The sequence below is a fragment of the Oryx dammah genome, unplaced genomic scaffold (assembly GCF_014754425.2).
Source record: "Oryx dammah isolate SB20612 unplaced genomic scaffold, SCBI_Odam_1.1 HiC_scaffold_17, whole genome shotgun sequence".
NCBI classification, from domain to species: domain Eukaryota; kingdom Metazoa; phylum Chordata; class Mammalia; order Artiodactyla; family Bovidae; genus Oryx; species Oryx dammah.
The window spans coordinates 17,167,209-17,187,494 of NW_024070201.1; the positions used below are offsets into that span (position 1 = coordinate 17,167,209).

The 20,286-nt window shown below is 35.1% G+C and overlaps 1 protein-coding gene across 1 annotated transcript in view; it reads left to right on the forward strand.

Annotated features, from left to right (window-relative positions):
* Positions 1–20,286, forward strand: part of ATM (ATM serine/threonine kinase) — a 156,326-nt gene that overhangs the window by 39,080 nt on the left and 96,960 nt on the right. Inside the window, exons 12-24 of the mRNA XM_040257918.1 lie at positions 463–654; positions 1,398–1,493; positions 2,556–2,781; positions 7,324–7,449; positions 8,000–8,125; positions 8,996–9,085; positions 11,357–11,528; positions 12,359–12,558; positions 14,986–15,068; positions 15,166–15,321; positions 16,136–16,211; positions 16,343–16,473; positions 19,820–19,934. Coding sequence (XP_040113852.1) covers positions 463–654; positions 1,398–1,493; positions 2,556–2,781; positions 7,324–7,449; positions 8,000–8,125; positions 8,996–9,085; positions 11,357–11,528; positions 12,359–12,558; positions 14,986–15,068; positions 15,166–15,321; positions 16,136–16,211; positions 16,343–16,473; positions 19,820–19,934 — 1,789 coding nt within the window. The remainder of the gene's footprint in view (positions 1–462; positions 655–1,397; positions 1,494–2,555; positions 2,782–7,323; positions 7,450–7,999; positions 8,126–8,995; positions 9,086–11,356; positions 11,529–12,358; positions 12,559–14,985; positions 15,069–15,165; positions 15,322–16,135; positions 16,212–16,342; positions 16,474–19,819; positions 19,935–20,286) is intronic.

Here is a 20,286-nt window from a genome sequence, read left to right on the forward strand (position 1 = left end):
ATTTCCTTCTCCAATGCATGAAAGTGGAAAGTGAAAGTGAAGTCGCTCAGTCGTGTCCGACTCCTCGCGATCCCATGGACTGCAGCCTACCAGGCTCCTCCATCCATGGGATTTTCCAGGCAAGAGTACTGGAGTGGGGTGCCACTGCCTTCTCCGACAATATTGTGTTAGTTTCTGGTATATAAGCAAAGTAATTCAGTTTTTTCTATGTGTGTGTGTGTGTGTGTATTTGTTTGTTTCGTATTCTTTTCCATTATGGTTTATTACAGAATGTTGAATATAGTTTCTTGTGTATACAGTAGGACCTTGTTGTATATCTATTTTACACATAGTAATTTATGTCTGATAATCCCAAATTCCTAATTTATCCCTCTCTCACCTCCTTTTCCCTTTGGTAACCATAGTTTGTATTCTATGCAAAAAGTTTACTTTTAATATTAATTGTCTTTTGTTTTGCGACAGTCCTGCAGTATGCTGTTTGACTTTGGCACTGACAATCTGTGTAGTTCCAGAATCAGTAAAAATAGGGATTGAGAAAAATATATGTGATGTAAGCAGAAATTCTTTAAAGGAATTGATAATGAAATGGCTCTTATTCTGTCAGTTAGAGGATGACTTTGAAGACAGTACAGAACTACCTCCAATTCTTTGCAGGTAATTTGAGTTCCTTAGCATGCTGCTGCTTTTTAAATTTATTTTGTAAGGTGCTCTCCATTTCTTACTTGATACTAGATGGCTTTATTTTACAGTGATCTTCCAGGATTTTCCAGAATTAGTCCTAACTATTAAACAGTCCCTTTGTTTTTATAGTGTTCTGTGTCTTTGTACCTGAATCTTTGCCCAAGTTCTTTTACTTTGTTTTCTCTCACTACCTAGACAAGTGAGAGTTACATGTTTATGATTGTCCCTGAATAGGTCCATCTGAACATATATCTACTCAGGTATATCGTGGAATCATAAGGAGAATGCTTTCTGGGCTAAATATGTTAAATTAATGAGGGAAAGAAATGAAAAAAGACAAACTGGGACTTAAGCACTAAAATGGGGAGCAAATTGCCCTCTTAACCTTTCCTCAGTCAGTAATTGGAACTGAGTGATTGAAGGGCCTCCTCTGGATTAGTAGTGATTTGACTTGAATTTCTCAGTTGTTTAGGCTCTTTGAAAATTGAATATGGTCCTACATCTAGAAGTCCTGAAAATGATAGTAACAAAAAATTTCTGTTCCTTGAGTACTTTTTCAATTGTTAAGAAATTTAGTACAGATGGAAACAGTTTCAATTTGGGGTCCAAATTTTAGAGATCAATATTTTTAGTTAAGCGTGGGCGTTTTAAGTTTAAAGAATGCTTTAAATGGCTTTTGGTCTTTTTAAGTAAAGATCTCTATTTTTACTTCATAGTAATTTTCCTCATCTTACCCTGGAGAAAATTCTCGTGAGTCTCACTATGAAAAACTGTAAAGCAGCAATGATTTTTTTCCAAAGTGTGCCAGAATGGTATGTTTCCTAATGGAGTTCTGTGTTGTTTTAATTAACAAAGATAATAATTTTAGCAGAGTAGTAGCTACATCTTAAAAATTGTGAACCAAATTGGTCAATTAAAAAAATTATAACTGTTAGCAAGGGAAAAGTTTCTTTTAATTCAATAATTATAATTTATGTTCTGTAATGTATTTATGATGGGATATTAAGAACATAAACATCATGTGGGAAAGGGTTTTTCTATATGTCAAATAAAATTTGAATGACTACTTTAAAAACTAATGATAATTTAGTATAGGGAAAACAAAAATCTAAAAACCTCATTTTAGTCGATTGGCTCCAGAAGCTTATGTTTATCACTGTGACTGAAAATGATTCACTAGCATGAAGTTTTCTAGTCTTTCTCAAGAGGGCATAATACGAAAAAAATCTACATTTTGGAGAAATGTGAAAGAAAGGGAAAAGTTTTCAGACAATTTGTTTTTTATTTTCTTTTCTTTATTTGGGTGCCTCGAGTCTGAGTTGCGACACGTGGGATCTTTTATTGTAGCATGCAGACTTTCGGTTTGGCACGTGAGCCCAGTAGTTGAGCTCTCTAGTTGTGGCAAGGAGGCTCCAGAGTGCACAGGCTTAGTGCTTGCCATGTGAAAGCTTAGTTGCTCCACTGCATGTGGGATCTGACCAGGAATCAAACCTGTGTCCCATGCATTGCAAGGCAGATTCTTAACCACTGGCCTACCAGAGAAGTCCCTTAGATAATGTTATTCTTAATGTTTATATCTGTTGTTAATTAATGTTTTTTTAATACTTCCTGAATTTGCCTTTTAGATTCAGTCTTTTATTTCTCTTGTCCATTTGTTAGTGAAATTGCTACTGAATAATGAAATTCAATGTAAGTAGCTATCAAAATCCAAAGAAGAAAAGCATTTAAAAGAATAATTCTCACTAATTACATGAGCAATCTTTGAATAAAATAGATTCAATGTTAATGCTAAGTTAATGTTTTATTTGATGCTATATGAAAGTAAAATAGTAGACAATTTGATCTTATAAATTGAAAATCTTACTTCTTTAAAGTGAGCAACACCAAAAAGATACAGAAGAACCTTCATTCTCAGAAGCTGAAGATCTGTTTCTTCAGACAACTTTTGACAAGATGGATTTTTTAACCGTTGTGAAAGAACATACGATAGAAAAGCACCAATCCAGTGTAGGCTTATCTGTCCACCAAAACCTCAAGGAGTCACTGGATCGCTATCTTTTGAGACTGTCGGAACAGCTTCTAAGTAACTACTCATCTGAGGTGAGATTTTTCAAGAAGAGCTAAAGCATGTGTTTGATTCTACTTTGGTAGACTGTTAGGAAGGAGAAATAGTGTCAGGAAAGGCCCTAAGGATGATGAGAAGCTTAATTTTAAAAGCAAAGTAATAGCACATGTCTACAAATTGGGAAAAAACTTAGAATGAAAAAAGTAAAACTGAAGAAAAATAATTACTTTTTTAACCAGAAATTCTTACAGACATTAAAGAAGTAGATTTCTTTGGGTAGGTTAATGGGCAGTAATAATAGTTTTGAGCATACGAATTATTTGATGAAAAAGAACCTTAATTCAGAGGAGGGAAATTTTATAATAACAGAAAAGGACATAATTTAAACTAATCTAATAGATTTTGGTTGCACTTGAAAAGGGAGAGAAGTCATTGATAAATGAACTAACAGTCACCCATATTTAAGCAGTCATTTAGTGATGTCTTACATATCATTTCTGATGTCATCTTAAAATCAAAAAATTCTCATGGTGTGTGCTGTTCTCTTACCAAAACTCTTATGTCTTTCTACCCATTTCTATGTGTTCAAATAATCCACATGTCAAAATCCTCTTGAAAGCCTTTTTTGATAATCTCAGTCATGTATCTTTTAATTTTCATGTTGTTGCTTAGTCACTAAGTCATGTCTGACTCTTTGCAACCCCATGGAGTTGCATCCCAGGCTTTGCTGTCTTCCACTGTCTCCCAGAGTTTTCTCAGACTCATGTACGTTGAGTCAGTGATGCTAACTATCTCATCTGCCACCCCCTTCTCCTTTTGTCTTCAGTCTTTCCCAGCATGAGGGTCTTTTCCAGTGAATCAGCTCTTCACATCAGGTGGCCAAAGGATTGGAGCTTCAACTTTAGCATCAGTTCTTCTAATGAATATTCAGGGTTGATTTCCTTTAGGATTTACTGGTCAATCTCCTTGTTGTCCAGTGGACTCTCAAGAATCTTCTCCAGCACCACAATTCAAAAGCATCAATTCTTTGGCATTCTTTATGGTTCAGCCCTTACTCTGCACATGACTCCTGGAAAAGCTGTAGCTTTGACTATACAGACTTTTGTTGGCAAAGTGATATGTCTGCTTTTAATATGCTGTCTAGGTTTGTCATAGGAGCAAGCGTCTTTTAATTTCATGGTTGCAGTCATCATCTGCAGTGATTTTTGGAGCCCAAGAAAATAAAATCTATCGCTGATTCTACTTTTTCCCCTTCTGTTTACCATGAAGTGATGGAACTGGATGCCATGATCTTCACTTTTTGAATGCTGAGTTTCAAGCCAGCATTTTTACTCTTCTCTTTCACTTTTATCGTGAGGCTCTTTAGTTCCCCTTCACTTAATTTGCCATTGGAGTGGTATCATCTGCATATCTGAGACTGCTAGTATTTCTCCCAGCAATCTTGATTCCAGCTTGTGACTCATCTGGACCAGCATTTTGTATGATGAACTCTGCTTATAAGTTAAATAAACAGAGTGACAGTATACAGCCTTGTCATACTCCTTTCTCAATTTTGAACCAGTCATTTGTTCCATGTCTGGTTCTAACTGTTGCTTCTTGATCTGCATGTAGGTTTCTCAGGAGATAAGTAAGGTAGTCTTGTACTTACATGTCTTGAAGGATTTACCACAATTTGTTGTAATCCATACTGTCAAATAGCTGAGAAAAGAAGAGAAGGTGAAAGGCAAAGGAGAAAAGGACAGATATACCCATCTCAATGCAGAGTTCCAAAAAATAGCAGGAAAGATAAGAAAGCCTTCCTAAGTGAACAACGCAAAAAAAATGGAAACAATAGAATAGGAAAGACTAGAGATCTCTTCAAGAAAATTGGAGATACCAAGGGAGAATTTCATGCAAAAATGAGCACATAACAGATAGAAATGATATGGGCCTAATAGAAGCAGAAGATATTAAGAAGAGGTGATAAGAATATACAGAAGAACTATACAAAAAAGATCTTAATGACCTGGATAACCACGATGATGTGATCACTCACCTAAGCCATACATCCTGGAGTGTGAAGTCAAGTGGTCCTTAGGAAGCATCACTGAACAAAGCTGGTGGAGGTGATGAAATTCCAGCTGAGCTACTTCATAGCCTAAAAGATGCTGGCAAAGGGTTGCACTCAGTACACCAGCAAATTTGGAAAATTTACCAGTGGCCACAGAACTGGAAAAGGTCAGTTTTTGTTACAATCCCAAAGGAGGGCAATGCCAAAGAAGGTTCAGACTACCACACAACTGTACTCATTTCACATCCTAGGAAAGTAATGGTCAATATCCTCCAAGCTAGGCTTCAACACTATGTAACTGAGAACTTCCAGATGTACAAGCTGGATTTAGAAAAGGTAGAGGAACCAGAGATCAAATTGCCAACATCCGTTGGATCATAGAAAAGAGCAAGAGAGTTCCAGAAAAGCACCTACTTCTGCTTTATTGACTACTTCTGCTTTAATGAGAGTTGGACCATAAAGAAGGCTGAGCCCGAAGAATTGATGCTTTTGAACTGTGATGTTGGTGAAGACTCTTGACAGTCCCTTGGACTTCAGGGAGATCAAACCAGTCAACCCTAAAGGAAATTAACCATGAATATTCATTGGAAAGACTGATGCTGAAGCTGAAGCTTCTAGTACTTTTGCCACCTAATGAGAAGAGCTGACTCATTGGAAAAGACACTGATGCTGGGAAAGATTGAAGGCAGGAGGATAAGGGGATGACACACGGTGAAATAGTTGGGTGGCATCACCAGCTCAGTGGACATGAATTTGAGTAAGCTCCTGGAAATGGTGAAAGAGAGGGAAGCCTGGTGTGCTGTAGTCTATGAGGTCGCGAAGAGTTGGACCCAACTGAGCAACTGGCCTTAACTGAACTGAATACTGTCACAGGCTTTAGCCTAGTTAATGAAGCAGAAGTAGATGTTTTTCTGGAACTCCCTTGTTTTCTTCATTATTCAACGAATGTTGGCAGTTGAATCTCTGATCCTTCTGCCTCTTCAAAACTTACGTTTTACACCTGAAAGTTTCCAGTTCACATGATGTTAAAGTCTAACTTGAAGGATTTTGAGCATAACCTTGCTAGCATGTGAAATGAGTGCAATTGTATGGTAGTTCGAATACTATTTGGCATTGCCTTTCTTTGGGATTGGAATGAAGACTGACCTTTTCCAGTTCTATGGCCACTGGTGAAATTTCTGAATTTACTGACATTGAGTGCAGCATTTTAACGGCAGCATCTTTTAGGATTTGAAGTAGCTTAGCTGGAATTGCATCACCTCTATGAGCTTTGTTTTGTAGAATGCTTCCTAATGATATCCTGCTCTAGGTGAGGGACCACACCATCATGGTTATCCAAGACAGTAAGACCTTTTTGTATAGCTCTTCTGTGTGTTCTTGTATAGTTATTCTGCTTATTCTTGGACAAGAAAATGGCAACCCATTCCAGTGTTCTTGCTTGGAGAATTAATGGACAAAGGAGCCTGGCAGTCCATAGCGTCACAAAGTGTCTGACATGACTGAACAACTATCTGTTACTCACTCTGTATTCTTGCCACCTCTTCTTAATGTCTTCTGCTTCTGTTAGGTCCTGACAGTTTCTGTCATTTATCGTGCCCATACGTGCATGAACTGTTCCCTTGATATCTCCCAATTTTGTACCATATGTACAAATATCTCTTAAACTATGCTAAAAGCTCATTAAAGGGTATATATAATTTCTCTTGATCTTTGTATCTTCTTCAACACCTTATTATACGATAAAGTATTTGTTGACTAAAATAAAACCTACAAGCTACTATGGCTAGATTCAGTAGGCATAACTTATGATCCAAAGAACCAGAGAGAGGACAACATGTCTATTTGATCTATCTTGCTCTTAATTACTGTCTTTCTTCTGGATTACAGTTATAACTACTTTCATTACAGAGTAATGAGATCTCCTGTGTTTTTTCCTAAAATGCCATTTCATATAATATAGGAACAGAAAAATCTGAAAATCTTTTTTTTTGTTTGTAACGTTTGCACATTTCTTACATAATTCTATAAAATTGGTTGACAGTAGCTATTGGTAAAAATATCTTGTACTTGTCTGTGGAGTTTGAAAAGCTGAGTAAATCAGGGTCCTTATCTCTTAGAAACTGAAAATGTCATTTTAATGTCTCTTTTTATGAATAAATCTGATTTCTGCTCATGTTCTAAGAATTATAGATAGTTAATTGCCTATCAGTTTTTTCTTTCTTTCTTCCTTACGTCAGATATTTAAGGACTTATGTGGGCAATACACTGAGCCACTTTTGAAAAAGATGTGTTACTTGGCCATCAGGACATACTTCTGTATTTCCTGAGAACCCTGGCTATTCAGCTCTGCAGGGATCCCTTAGATGTTTTTTAGAGATGATCAGAATTATGGCACTATTAATTTATTTAACTATAGTTTTTAATGTGAAGACAAAATTTGTTCTTGCAAAAAACAATAGTACTCCAAATGATTTCTGAAATATATAAAACTTTTTATTCTGTATACTTAAACTTTTTATATTTTAAGACTTCAAATTCAGAGATGTTTGTCCGGTGTTCAAGTCTTTTGGTGGGTGTTCTTGGCTGCTATTGTTACCTGGGTGTCTTAGCTGAAGAGGAAGCATACAAATCAGAATTATTCCAGAAAGCCAAGGTAGGAAGATTTATATCAATAGTGTTTTGGATTAATTTGAATGAAATATATTCCTGGGAAAATTGGTATATTTGTTTGCAAAACAAACTATTATATAGGTTAACTGTTTCATTTATGTAGTCTGAGAGGAGATAATACTGTGTCTCTTTTCTTAAGATTTGAAATTATTTTAAGCCAATATAAACGCAGCAATTGAAATAATATCATGTTGAAAATTAATCTCATTAACAAAAATAAGGATTTTTATCCTTTTAAAAAGTTTTTCCTGGAGCAGTTATCCTAAAGAATTTTTAATTAAACATTAGTCAAATAGTCTTTCTAAGCATGAAATTAACTTCTGTCTCTGGGTATTGTTTTGTCAGTTGTGTGATTTGTAAAGATAACATGGTATAAAATTTGTTGTTTTTAAAAAATTGTTCATTTTTAATTATGTAACCAACATAACTTCTTGAAAGGATTAATTTTACCTGTTAAGTAAAACAAAAAGAAGCCTTCAATAAGCCTCGATTTTACCTGAAGTTTGGATTTTTCCTTCTTTTTTTCTTAATAGTCTCTAATGCAGTGTGCTGGAGAAAGTATCACTTTGTTTAAAAATAAGACAAGTGAAGAACCTAGAATTGTTTCATTGAGAAATATGATACATCTTTGTACAAGTTGCTTACATAACTGTTCCAAGGTAAGATGTTCTTCCTGCTTGACAGTGTAGCCTCTCCAGGAGTTTGATAACTGGTTGATGTCCTTACTGTTTTGGGAGTCCATTCATAAGTTGAAATACTGATTTTAAATTAAATTGATAAATTAAGTTAGTATTCAGATGAATAAAGCAACAGGTAATCTGAGTTTCTCATGAAACTAACTTCACAAAACTAATATTCTCAGGAAGTTTCTGAGATTGTCTTACTCTTTTTATATAACAGCTAATTGATCACTTATTGCCAGTGAACTTTCATTCATTTAATAAAAGCTCTTTGACTACCAGGTATGAGATAAACTATTCAGGCACATATGTTACCCTCTTCTGCCCAGATAGACTTACATAAAATTTGGTGGAAAGATTGCTGCTATGTGTAATCTTTGTTTTGATTTGAAGGAGGCCTGAGGGGTATTCAGGCCAGAGTATTGATAATAACTGGAAACATCTTCTAAAGGTAATGTTGAAGTACATGGCCATATATCAATATTATCAGTATATATTTTTAGAAGTGTTTTTTGGGGGGTTAAGAGGGGAAGGAGAGAGTGGAAGAATATACTGTAAGCTATGATTATTTCCTGTGTGTGTTTAGGGGCAGTAGCTGGTATTTTACTTTAATGTTGTTTGTGTCCAATACAAGATATTTGCTATAGTTATTATTACTTTAAGAAAAGAGGTTAGTATTTTTGAAGCAATGTATGTCTTGTTCCTAATAGTAAACTATTTATCCATGCTTATTCTGATAGAGAATTTCCAGTATAAAAGAAAATCTACATTTTATTCACTAAGAGAAAATATTATCTGTGAAGAATAATTGTTTTTATATCTTTGCTTGATGTTTTCTCTTAATTACAGCACAGTCCAAATAAGATTGCATCTGGCTTCTTCTTACGATTATTAACATCAAAGCTAATGAATGACATTGCAGATATTTGCAAAAGTTTAGTAAGTATGCTTTCTGTTTTACTGTCATATTTCATTGACTGTAACATACTTTTTATAACTTTGAAATTTCTTTGCAAAGGGATGCATCGCACAGTATATGGCATCTTATACTTTAAAAATGTGGAAATTTAATAAAGTTATTTGGTTTGCAGGGGAGAATGTATTTGCTTCTTATTATCAATACCATAGTGCTTGTCTGTTAATTTCTCAATGAGTAATAATAAACCAAGTGGTTGGAAATTAATCATTCAGACTCAATACTTTTTTCTGTATAACATCAGTTCAGTCTCTCAGTCGTGCCCGACTCTGCGACCCCATGAACTGCAGCACGCCAGGCCTCCCTGTCCATCACCAACTCCTGGAGTCCACCCAAACCCACATCCATTGAGTCGGTGATGCCATCCAACCATCTCATCCTCTGTCATCCCCTTCTCCTCCTGCCCTCAATCTTTCCCAGCATCAGGGTCTTTTCAAATGAGTCAACTCTTCACATCAGGTGGACAAAGTATTAGAGTTTCAGCTTCAACATCAGTCCTTCAAATGAACACCCAGGACTTGTCTCCTTTAGGATGGACTGGTTGGCTCTCCTTGCAGTCCAAGGGACTCTCAAGAGTCTTCTCCAACACCACAGTTCAAAAGCATCAATTCTTCGGTGCTCAGCTTTCTTTATAGTCCAACTCTCACATCCATACATGACTACTGGAAAAAACATAGCCTTGACTAGACGGACCTTTGTTGGCAAAGTAATGTCTCTGGTTTTCAATATGCTGTCTAGGTTGGTTATAATTTTCCTTCCAAAGAGTAAGCGTCTTATAATTTCATGGCTGTAGTCACCATCTGCAGTGATTTTGAAGCCCAGAAAAATAAAGTCAGCCACTGTTTCCACTGTTTCCCCATCTATTTGCCCTGAAGTGATGGGACCAGAAGCCATGATCTTCGTTTTCTGAATGTTGAGCTTTAAGCCAGCTTTTTCACTCTCCTTTGTCACTTTCATCAAGAGGCTTTTTAGTTCCTCTTCACTTTCTGCCATAAGGGTGGTATCATCTGCATATCTGAGGTTATTGATATTTCTCCCGGCAATCTTGATTCCAGCTTGTGCTTCTTCCAGTCCAGCGTTTCTCATGATGTACTCTGCATTTAAGTTAAATAAGCAGGGTTTCAATATACAGCCTTGACATACTCCTTTCCCTATTTGGAACTAGTCTGTTGTTCTATGTCCAGTTCTAACTGTTGCTTCCTGACCTTCATACAGATTTCTCAAGAGGCAGGTCAGGTGGTCTGGTATTCCCATTTCTTTCAGAATTTTCCAGTTGATTGTGATCCACAGAGTCAAAGGCTTTGGCATAGTCAATAAAGCAGAAATAGATATTTTTCTGAATTCTCTTGTTTTTTCGATGATCCAGTGGTTGTTGGCAATTTGATCTCTGGTTCCTCTGCCTTTTCTAAAACCAGCTTGAACATCTGGAAATTCACAGTTCACATATTGCTGAAGCCTGGCTTGGAGAATTTTGAGCATTACTTGCATATAATGTACCAGAATTCAAAAGAATTCTCTATTCACAAAAACAAAAACCTTACTAGACAAGCAACATATATTTTTCTTTTTCATATCAATGGCTTGCATACTTCTTTGTCTGGAACAGTGCCTGGCACATAGTAGATATTCAAATATTTAATAAGTCAAAGAATATTCTGTAACTTGATTATTTTCATTTAATGATAAATCTCAGTCATCTTTCCATGCTGCTTTATAGAGTTACTTGTTTTCTTGTTTTGCAGCAATGTGGTGTTTCATTATATATGAAAATAGCATATATGTATTTTAACCCAACTGATTTTAATTAAAATTGTAAATGTTTTTCTTTTTTTTTTCCAAAGAGTTCTGCAGTAAATTTCTTAGTTTTGTGTACTTCTTTTTGTGCCTCTGAAGGATGTAGGAAAATTTTAGAAGTGGAATTTCTTGTTCAAATAGAATATGAATTTTATTGATACTTTTTGATAGATATTGTCATTGTCCTCCAAAATAGTCATACTGTCCTCTATATAGTCATTATAATCTTACCTTCACCCTCGTCAGTTTGCAGTAGTATGAAGTTTCTTAATGTAAGAAGTCATTTGTAAAGATTGTGCATTATTCTGCTATATAGACAGTACAGATTATATATCCATTTTATACACCTGATTCTTGAATTGTTTGATTAGGTCAATTTTAACTGCAGAGTACTTCTGAAAGAAGCCAGCTTGAAACATCTTTCTTTCTCTTGTTTGAAGGCATTCATTATCAAAAAGCCTTTTGACTTTAGAGAAGCAGAATCACTGGAAGAAGATACTGATGAAAATCAAATGAGGATGGAGGATCAGTCACATGCAAGTCTATTTAATGATTCTCCTGCTAGTAGTGTTACTGATGCAAATGAATCTGGAAAGAGCCAAATTACTATTGGTAAATACATTTTATTGCATGAGATTTTTTTTTTTACCTTCTAGTATTATTTGTTATTATAAGACTTCATATATACTATTTTGTGCTCATTTTATTTCCTTTTTGTGTAGTCATTTAGGATTTTCCCTTTCATACAGTTTAGAATTATCTCACATTTAATTGAATTTATTATCAGTTTCCTATTTTATTCTTCATGGGTGAATTTAAAATAATTGCTAAAGAATAAAAACATATTTGGATAACTAAACCTATTGGTTATTTGGAAATAATAAGCAGGATGTGCAAAAGCACCCATAATGCAATCGTTGTTTATCTTTTTTCTGTTATTTCTACATAGACCCATATAATTCAAAATTATAGTCAGCATCAATATTCAGATGCCTTTTTATACCTTTGTCTGTTTTCTTTTAACATTAACTGGAAGCAGTTTTTTCATTTAGGTACTTGTGCTGTTGATAATCATATTTTTTAATGGCTGTATAATAGCGTATTTAACATATATACCGTAATTTACTAGGCCATTTTTTTTATTGTCAGAAATCTACATCCCTTTCTAATGGTATTACAGTGAATATTTGCCCATGTAGATTTTTCCATAGATTATTTTTTGATGACAGAATCCTAGAGGAACCTTTTATAAAGAATTTTGAAGCCTTTAGTGTGTAATTAAATTTATTATAGTTTTGCTTTCCATATATTTTTATTTCTTTTTCTGTTGTTCAGGGAAGATACTTGTGTTAACGTTCAATGTATGTGGTTATTTTACAACCTCTGTTAGCCTTTGTTTTTTCCCATCTCTGTTAGTCTTAATAAGTGCTTTTTATTTTTAGGTGCCATGAATCCTTTAGCTGAAGAACATCTATCAAAGCAAGATCTACTTTCTTTAGACATACTCAAGTTCTTGTGTATGTGTGTAACCACTGCTCAGACTAACACTGTGTCATTTAGGGCAGCTGATATTCGAAGGGAATTATTAATGTTAATTGATTCTAGCATGCTAGATCTTACGAGATCTCTTCATTTACACATGGTGAGTTCAGTGAAAGAAGTGCTTTGGGTGTACTTGATCTTGCTAGCTAAATGTAATGGACTGCCATATAAGAATCACATTGTACCTTTGAAGAATTGAAATTGCTTCCTTGAGAAATGAATCTGAGGCTGTTATAAAATACACTTTTAATGTACTGTGAAAACATTTAAGTGGATACTGTAACATTAAGACTTGAATGGACTTTGGATAGATTTCTTTTCTTTGGATATAATTTTTATAAATTATTTTAACCAGGCCAAGAAGTACAGACTCAGATTGTAAAAATAATACAGAACATTGTTATTGAAACCTGAATCTTGCCTTGACCTTGGTTTATATGCTTTAAAATGTTTTAATATAATTTCAAAGTGGCTATAAAGTTAAAATACTACAGAATGCCCTATATTTCATTCCTAAGCCTCTGTAGGTAATATTTTGCTACATTTGACTTATCCTTCTCTGCATGCTATACCCATACACACACACACACACACACACACACACAGAGACAGACATATACTTTTTTCTGTACCATTTTGAGATTAAATATCACATATGATGCTCATTTACTTCAGTGTATATGTTCTACTCTCCTATATAACTACAGTATCATCATTAAGAAATTAACATTGTACAGTTAATTATACATCAATTAACATTGATGTATAATCATCAAGAAATTAACATTGTATCATGTTAACTAATAAATATGATTGTTTATTAGTTCCCAGGTCTGTTCAGTTTCTTTCAGTGTGGAAGAGTTCTTTACTCTTTCCTTATCTTTCAAGACTATTTTGAATAATGTAGCTGCTGTATAGAATCCTACTGTTTGAATTTGTCTCATGTTTCCTCATTAGATTTAGACTTAATAAAAATAATCTCTTTCCTTTGCTTCCTTCATCAGCCTACTCATTTACTGATAGATATCGCCAATTCCAATCCAGCACTGTAGAATTTATTTTTCTCTGTCCATATGTATAGCTCTCTTTCTAACAGTAAGAAATCTGGCTTTCCACTTAACCTCGATGAATTTGTTTACTCAATATTATTGCATATAACTTATCTCCTGACCATGGGTGCTTAGCCCCAGTGCTGGTGAACATGTTGGGGGAGCTCCTGTCTCAATGAGTATGCTGGATGAGTCTATGGTCATATCTCTAGTCACAGGCAGCAAGTTGGCAAACATGTCAGGTGATTTCTCCAGCCATGGGAAACATGCCAATTAGAATCCCTTGGAAATATTTAGGTTGAGTCCCTGATAGAATTTCTTGTCATATTCTAGCTTTGGTGAGCATCCTGGCTGATCGCCTAGCTCTGGCAAATATGTTTAGTTGAGTCCTATTTGATCTCTTGGTTTCAAACCTGGCAACACTCTAGTAATGTCTCTAGCCCCAACCAGCTGGGAGGGCTGTATGCTTTCCTGGGGCTTTAATATTAAAAGTCGTTTCAAGACACTCACTAATATCACACACGACTCTCATGGCAAATATTTAAAATGGTCCAACTGGATGCTGGGAGGGATTGGAGGTAGGAGGAGAAGGGGACGACAGAGGATGAGTTGGCTGGATGGCATCACTGACTCAATGGATGTGAGTCTGAGTGAACTCCAGGAGTTGGTGATGGACAGGGAGGCCTGGCGTGCTGTGATTCATGGGGTCGCAAAGAGTCAGACATGACTGAGCGACTGAACTGAACTGAACTTAATGTTCTTTTTATAATATCAGAAGGAGTAAGAAACATTTTTCTAAATATAGATGAACGGGGAGGGAAAGGATTCTGATTCTTAATGCAGCAAGAAAATTATTTGACATGTCAGAAACTGGCTGCCTAGTTATAACTTACCATTATACTAGTAGTTGCTCAGAAGCCTTTTATATTGTACCATAGAGAGCCTACAGGATGATAAGTCAGGGTATTTGGATGATTCACTGTGCATAATTATCTCTGCTTTCTAAAATTCATTAATAGAATAGTTTTTAACCATTGAAGTTTTAAACCTCAAGTATTGTTTTCAGAGGGTGGTGACATAGTTTCAGACTCTTGCTCAGGCAGTTAATCCCAACAACTGTCACTCACTGAATGCTGTCAAAAAAATTTAGACCTTTACATGCATTTCCTTTCACCTTCACAGTAATCTGGCCAGGTAAGTGCTGTATCCTTATTTTACAGCTGAGAGTACAGAGGCAGATGACAAGGCAAGTTTTAAAACCACACAAGTAGTAACATTGTGGTGCTAGGATTTGTATCCCACTCTCTGACTTCAAACTCTCCTGCTGTTGCCTGGTAAAAAAATTCACTGCTCAAGTGTGTATGTATAGGCACGTGTATTTATATATATGAATTTAGGGTTTACATATATGTATTTAAGTGAATGATAAATATCATTTGAAAAAAAACTAATTCTCCCCCCATCCCCCCTCATCTTAGTATCTAGTGCTTTTAAAGGCGCTTCCTGGAGAAGAATATCCCTTGCCAATGGAAGATGTTGCAAAACTTCTAAAACCACTACCGTAAGACATTAAAACCATATAGAATATTTACTCTAAATTTATAAACCAAACTGGTGTGTTCTGTTATGCTGATAAAGTTAAATTTTTTCCACCACAGCAATGTGTGTTCATCTTATCACCGTGACCAAGATGTTTGTAAAACCATTTTAAACCATGTCCTTCACGTAGTGATGAACCTATGTCACAGAAATATGGATGATGAGAACACAAGGGATGCTCAAGGACAGTTTCTAACAGTGATTGGAGCATTTTGGTGGGTATAGATTATTTTATGGAGTTCTTGATTTTTTTTTGCCACTTTTGCATACAAATGCAAACTGCATTTCTACTTTAGTGATTTCTTCTAATCCTTGAATGTAGCTATATATGTTTTTTAACAATAGTGAAATGTATCTTGTATTTCCCTTCTTAATTGCTTGAAGAACTAAATTGTTTTCTGCTTAAGGCTTGGCTTCCTAAGGTGAGTTTAGTGTATTTCTCTTTGAATTCTGAATCACTTAATAGTTTGACAAGTATGATGAATTAAAGCAAAGTGCAACAAGTCTAATAAATCAGTTGAGTAGTTTATATTCCTAAAGTGAACAAGTTGGCCTTGTCAGTATCTTGATTGTTTCATGCACAGAGTCACAGTGTGAAATAATACTAAGATATTATAGAGGAGCATATATATGTAATTCAGAACCCTAATACCATTTGGTGGGTAAGCATTTCTGAATCAGTACAGAATATAGTTTTTTAAATCTTTGATATACAACATTTAAAATGTTTTCCTTTTCAAGCATGTTTTCAGTAACATGGTTAGCTGAAGTGTGACAGCCCCCAAATGAGGCATAATCATATGGCACAAATACATTAAAATAAGCTGCTTTTCAAACCAATTTATTTTAGCTGGAATTTTTGAAAGGTGAGAATATTGGCATATACTGCATAGTGAGAATTAAATTTATCATGGGAAGTAATTTTGGAAGCTGCCTAGAATAATCTTAATGTCCAGTGATTTTTTTTTTTTTTTTACTATGCTTTTACTGGAATAATTACTTGATATTAAGACATGTACTTAATTTCAGGCACTTAACAAAGGAGGGAAAAAGTACATTCTCTGTAAGAATGGCACTAGTAAACTGCCTTAAAACTTTACTTGAGGTGAGTTATTCCACTTTAATTATTAGTAAGGTCTCCAGTGACATTTTAAAAGCAGTCTTTATTTCTATTTGTTAATGGGTAGTTTTTCTCTTAGTATTTCACATTTAACCTCAATTCATCTTTTCCCATAGGCTGATCCTTATTCAAAATGGTCTATTCTAAATGTAAAGGGAAAAGATCTTCCTGTAAATGAAGTATTTCCACAGTTTCTTGCTGATAATCATCACCAAGTTCGCATGTTGGCTGCAGAGTCAATCAATAGGTAATGGGTCAAGTATTCATGAAGTATCTGGAATGCTGCAGATAGCAGTTCAATGTCTAGCACAGTTATAGCTCACTAGGGGTGATATTAAAAATATGATTACTAAGCATAGACTGTATGCATGGCATTTGTTTTTTATTAACTCTGAGAACTCTTTCACTTAGATGTGGTTATTTTATCTAATTTAGTAACGAAAACTCTGTGGCTTAGACAGATAAAGTAAGGTGGTAAGTGCCATACATCTAGTAAGTGGTTGAGATGTATGAGATGTGTCTACTCCCAATTAGAGACACAGGGCTTTTAGGTATTAAGAGATTTTACATGAGTTTATAAGATGAAAATTAGCACATTTTACATTTTGCTAATTATAATCATATTTATTCAAGTGAACATAAAATTAGGCATTGGAGTGATTCTCCCACAAGAATGTGTTTTATGTTTGAGTACCTAAAGAAGCCTTTGACTGTGTGGATTACAACAAGCTGTAGAAAATTCTGAAAGGGATGGGAATACCAGACCAACTCACCTGCCACCTGAGAAACCTGTCTGCGAGTCAAGAAACAGCGGTTAGGACCAGACATAGAACAATGGACTGGTTCAAAATTGGGAAAGGCATACATCAAGGCTGATCATTGTCACCCTTCTTATTTAACTTATGTGCAGAGTACATCATGAGAAATTCTGGGCTGGACGAAGCACAAGCTGGAATCAAGATTGCCAGGAGAAATATCAACAACCTCAGATGTGCAGATCGCACCACTCTAATGGCAGAAAGCGAAGAGGAACTAAAGAGTCTCTTGATGAAGGTGAAAGAGGAGAGTGAAAAATCTGGCTTAAAACTCAACATTCAAAAAACTAAGATCACGGCATCTGGTCCCATCACTTACGGCAAATAGATGGGGATAAAAGTGGAAACAGTGACAGATTTCGTTTTCTTGGGCTCCAGAATCATTGCAGACAGTGACTGTGGCCATGAAATTAAAAGATGCTTGCTCCTTGGAAGAAAAGCTATGACAAACCCAAATAGCATATTAAAAAGCAGAGACATCACTTTGCCAACAAAGGTCCGTCTAATCAAAGCTATGGTTTTTCCATTAGTCATGTATACATGTGAGAGTTGGACCATAAAGAAAGCTGAGTGCCAAAGAATTGATGGTTTCGAACTGGTGTTGGAGAAGACTCTTGAGAGTACCTTGGACAGCAAGGAGATTCCTAAAGGAAATCAACCCTGAATAGTCATTGGAAGGACTGATGCTGAAGCTGCTTTGGCCACTTCATGCCAAGAGCTGACTCACTGGAAAAGAGCCTGATGTTGGGAAAGATTGAGGGAAAGAGGAGAAGGGAACAACAGAGGATGAGATGTTTGGATGTTATCACTGACTCAATGGACATGAGTTTGAGCAAACTTACGAAGGACAGGGAAGCCTGACGTGCTGTGTTTCATGGGTTCACAAAGATTCGCACATGATTTAGCGACTGAACAACAATAACAACCTGAAGAAGCAAATACTAAATTTTAGGAACTGCATGTTTAATGGGTTATTAAGTTGATTTTAAAACTCCAGATTGTAACCTACCTCTGCCTTTCCCACCTCACTCTCCTATAAACAAAATCTCTCTGCTTTATTTTTCTCTATTTCATTTATCACCAGTTGAAATATTAATTTTAACACATTTATCTAGGATATGAGCTCGAGAGAGTGTTTGTCTTTGTCTCTTTTCCTGTGTATTTAGCACCTAAAATAACACTTGGAATGTGTCAGGTGTTTAATACTTTGTAAAATCAATGAATATTTGAAAAAAAATTATGCTTAAAACATCAAAAGGGTAAAAGACAAAATAGGCTAAAGAGTTGTCCTTAAATATGATGCTACATTATGCAAACTCATTTGAGCAGTTTTTATATTCAAATGTAGAAATTACCACACAGTCACATAAATACCCGTGTTAGAACACATGATGTGTCCAAAATTTTGATATTCTGAAAATAATGTTTTCATAGATCAGAAACATGTCTAACTCCTCAGGTTTAGGACTATTTTTAGTAAAATCACAGTGCATTGTAATGTTTGCTAATGTGTGCTTTATTTCAAGTACTTAAAAAAGAAAATATGTACAGAAATTAAAGATCTAGGGTTACAGAGGATAACAAGTTGAATATAATAAAGCAGTGTAGTGCTGACATTTAAAAAATCTCTTAGGATTCAAAAATGCATAAATTCATGAATGGCATGAACATATTTATTTATTTATTGGTTGTTTACTTGTTAGATATTTAATATTAAGCTGCTGAAGAGAGATTGAAGAAACTGAGGAATGAGAGAAATACCAAAAAGTTGATACTTTCATATGTTTTGATTAATATAAAAGGGTAAAAGACAAAATAGGCTGAAGAGTTGTCCTTAAATATGATGTTACATTATGCAAAAAAATACTAATCAGCTCTCCTCTACCACATAAAAATAATTTTAATGGAATATCAAGACATTAAAGCTAATACCTTTTAGAAAGTGAAAGTCGCTCAGTCGTGTCCAACTCTTTGTGACCCCATGGACTGCACAGGCCAGAATGCTAGAGTGGATAGCCTTTCCCTTATCTAGAAGATCTTCCCTACCTAGGGATCGAACCCAGACTCCTGCATTGCAGACAGATTCTTTACCAGCTGAGCCTACAGAGAAGCCCAAGAATTCTTGGTAGCCTGTCCCTTCTCCAGCAGATCTTCCCAACCCGGGAACTGAACCAAGGTCTCCTGCATTGCAGGCAAATTGTTTACCAACTGAGCTATCAGGGAAGCAATAACATTTAAGTTGTGATTAAATGTTAGACAGGTTGATGTAAGAGCCTGTGACTTCTTGTTGATATTTTACCAGAGGACATTATTTTTTTCTGGTTAGTTTGCATTCAGGGATATTCAAGTTTGGGCAGTAAGCTAAGAGATCTTTTGAGACACTTTTCAGTTCTAGGAGAAAATGGGATGTTTGGTAAAGGTCCTAATAGTCGTAGCTTTGAACCTACTAGACTTAATTTCCTTGGTCTTTTGAAAGAAGACCTAATATGTTAGTATGTCTCACAAAGTGATGTGAGTACACAGGTGCCCCTGGCGGATTCGTGTTGATGTATGGTAGAACCAGTACAGTATTGTGAAGTGGTTAGCCTCCAATTAAATAAATTTATATTAAAAAAAAAAAGAAAGTAACCTCAAATAAACTAAATATACAAAAAAAAAAAAGACCTAATATGTTAGTATGTCTCACAAAGTGATTTATTTTTGCCCTATAAATATGCTTTGGAAAGTAGAGTTTAAGATTAAAAATCATTTCACTTTTTGCTTTTTTTTTTTTTTAAGATTGTTTCAGCATATAAAACGAGGTTCTTCCACATTGAAAGCACTTCCTTTGAAGCTTCAGCAAACAGCTTTTGAAAATGCATACTTTAAAGTTCAGGAAGGAATGAGAGAATTGGTAATTTTATTAATATATATTTGTTATTATATATATTATCTATAAGTATACCATATGTTATTTTACCAAGTTTGGCCTAAGATAGTTTATATGTAATTGTTCATAGTTAGACTAGAACAGCTATATGAATTGATTGAAATTGCTTCATTTATAGGTCAAAGTTGGTTTAATAATGGCAGTTTCTTTTGGTTCAACTTACATGTAGCATTTTTGTGGGAAAAACGGAATTTACTGAGTTTTTATGGGAGTATAAATGGCTTATTTTTTAGCTTAAAATTTTATTTCATAAGATCTGATTAAAAGCTAATTCACAACAGGTAACAATAAAAAGAAATGGATTGAGAAAAAAAGT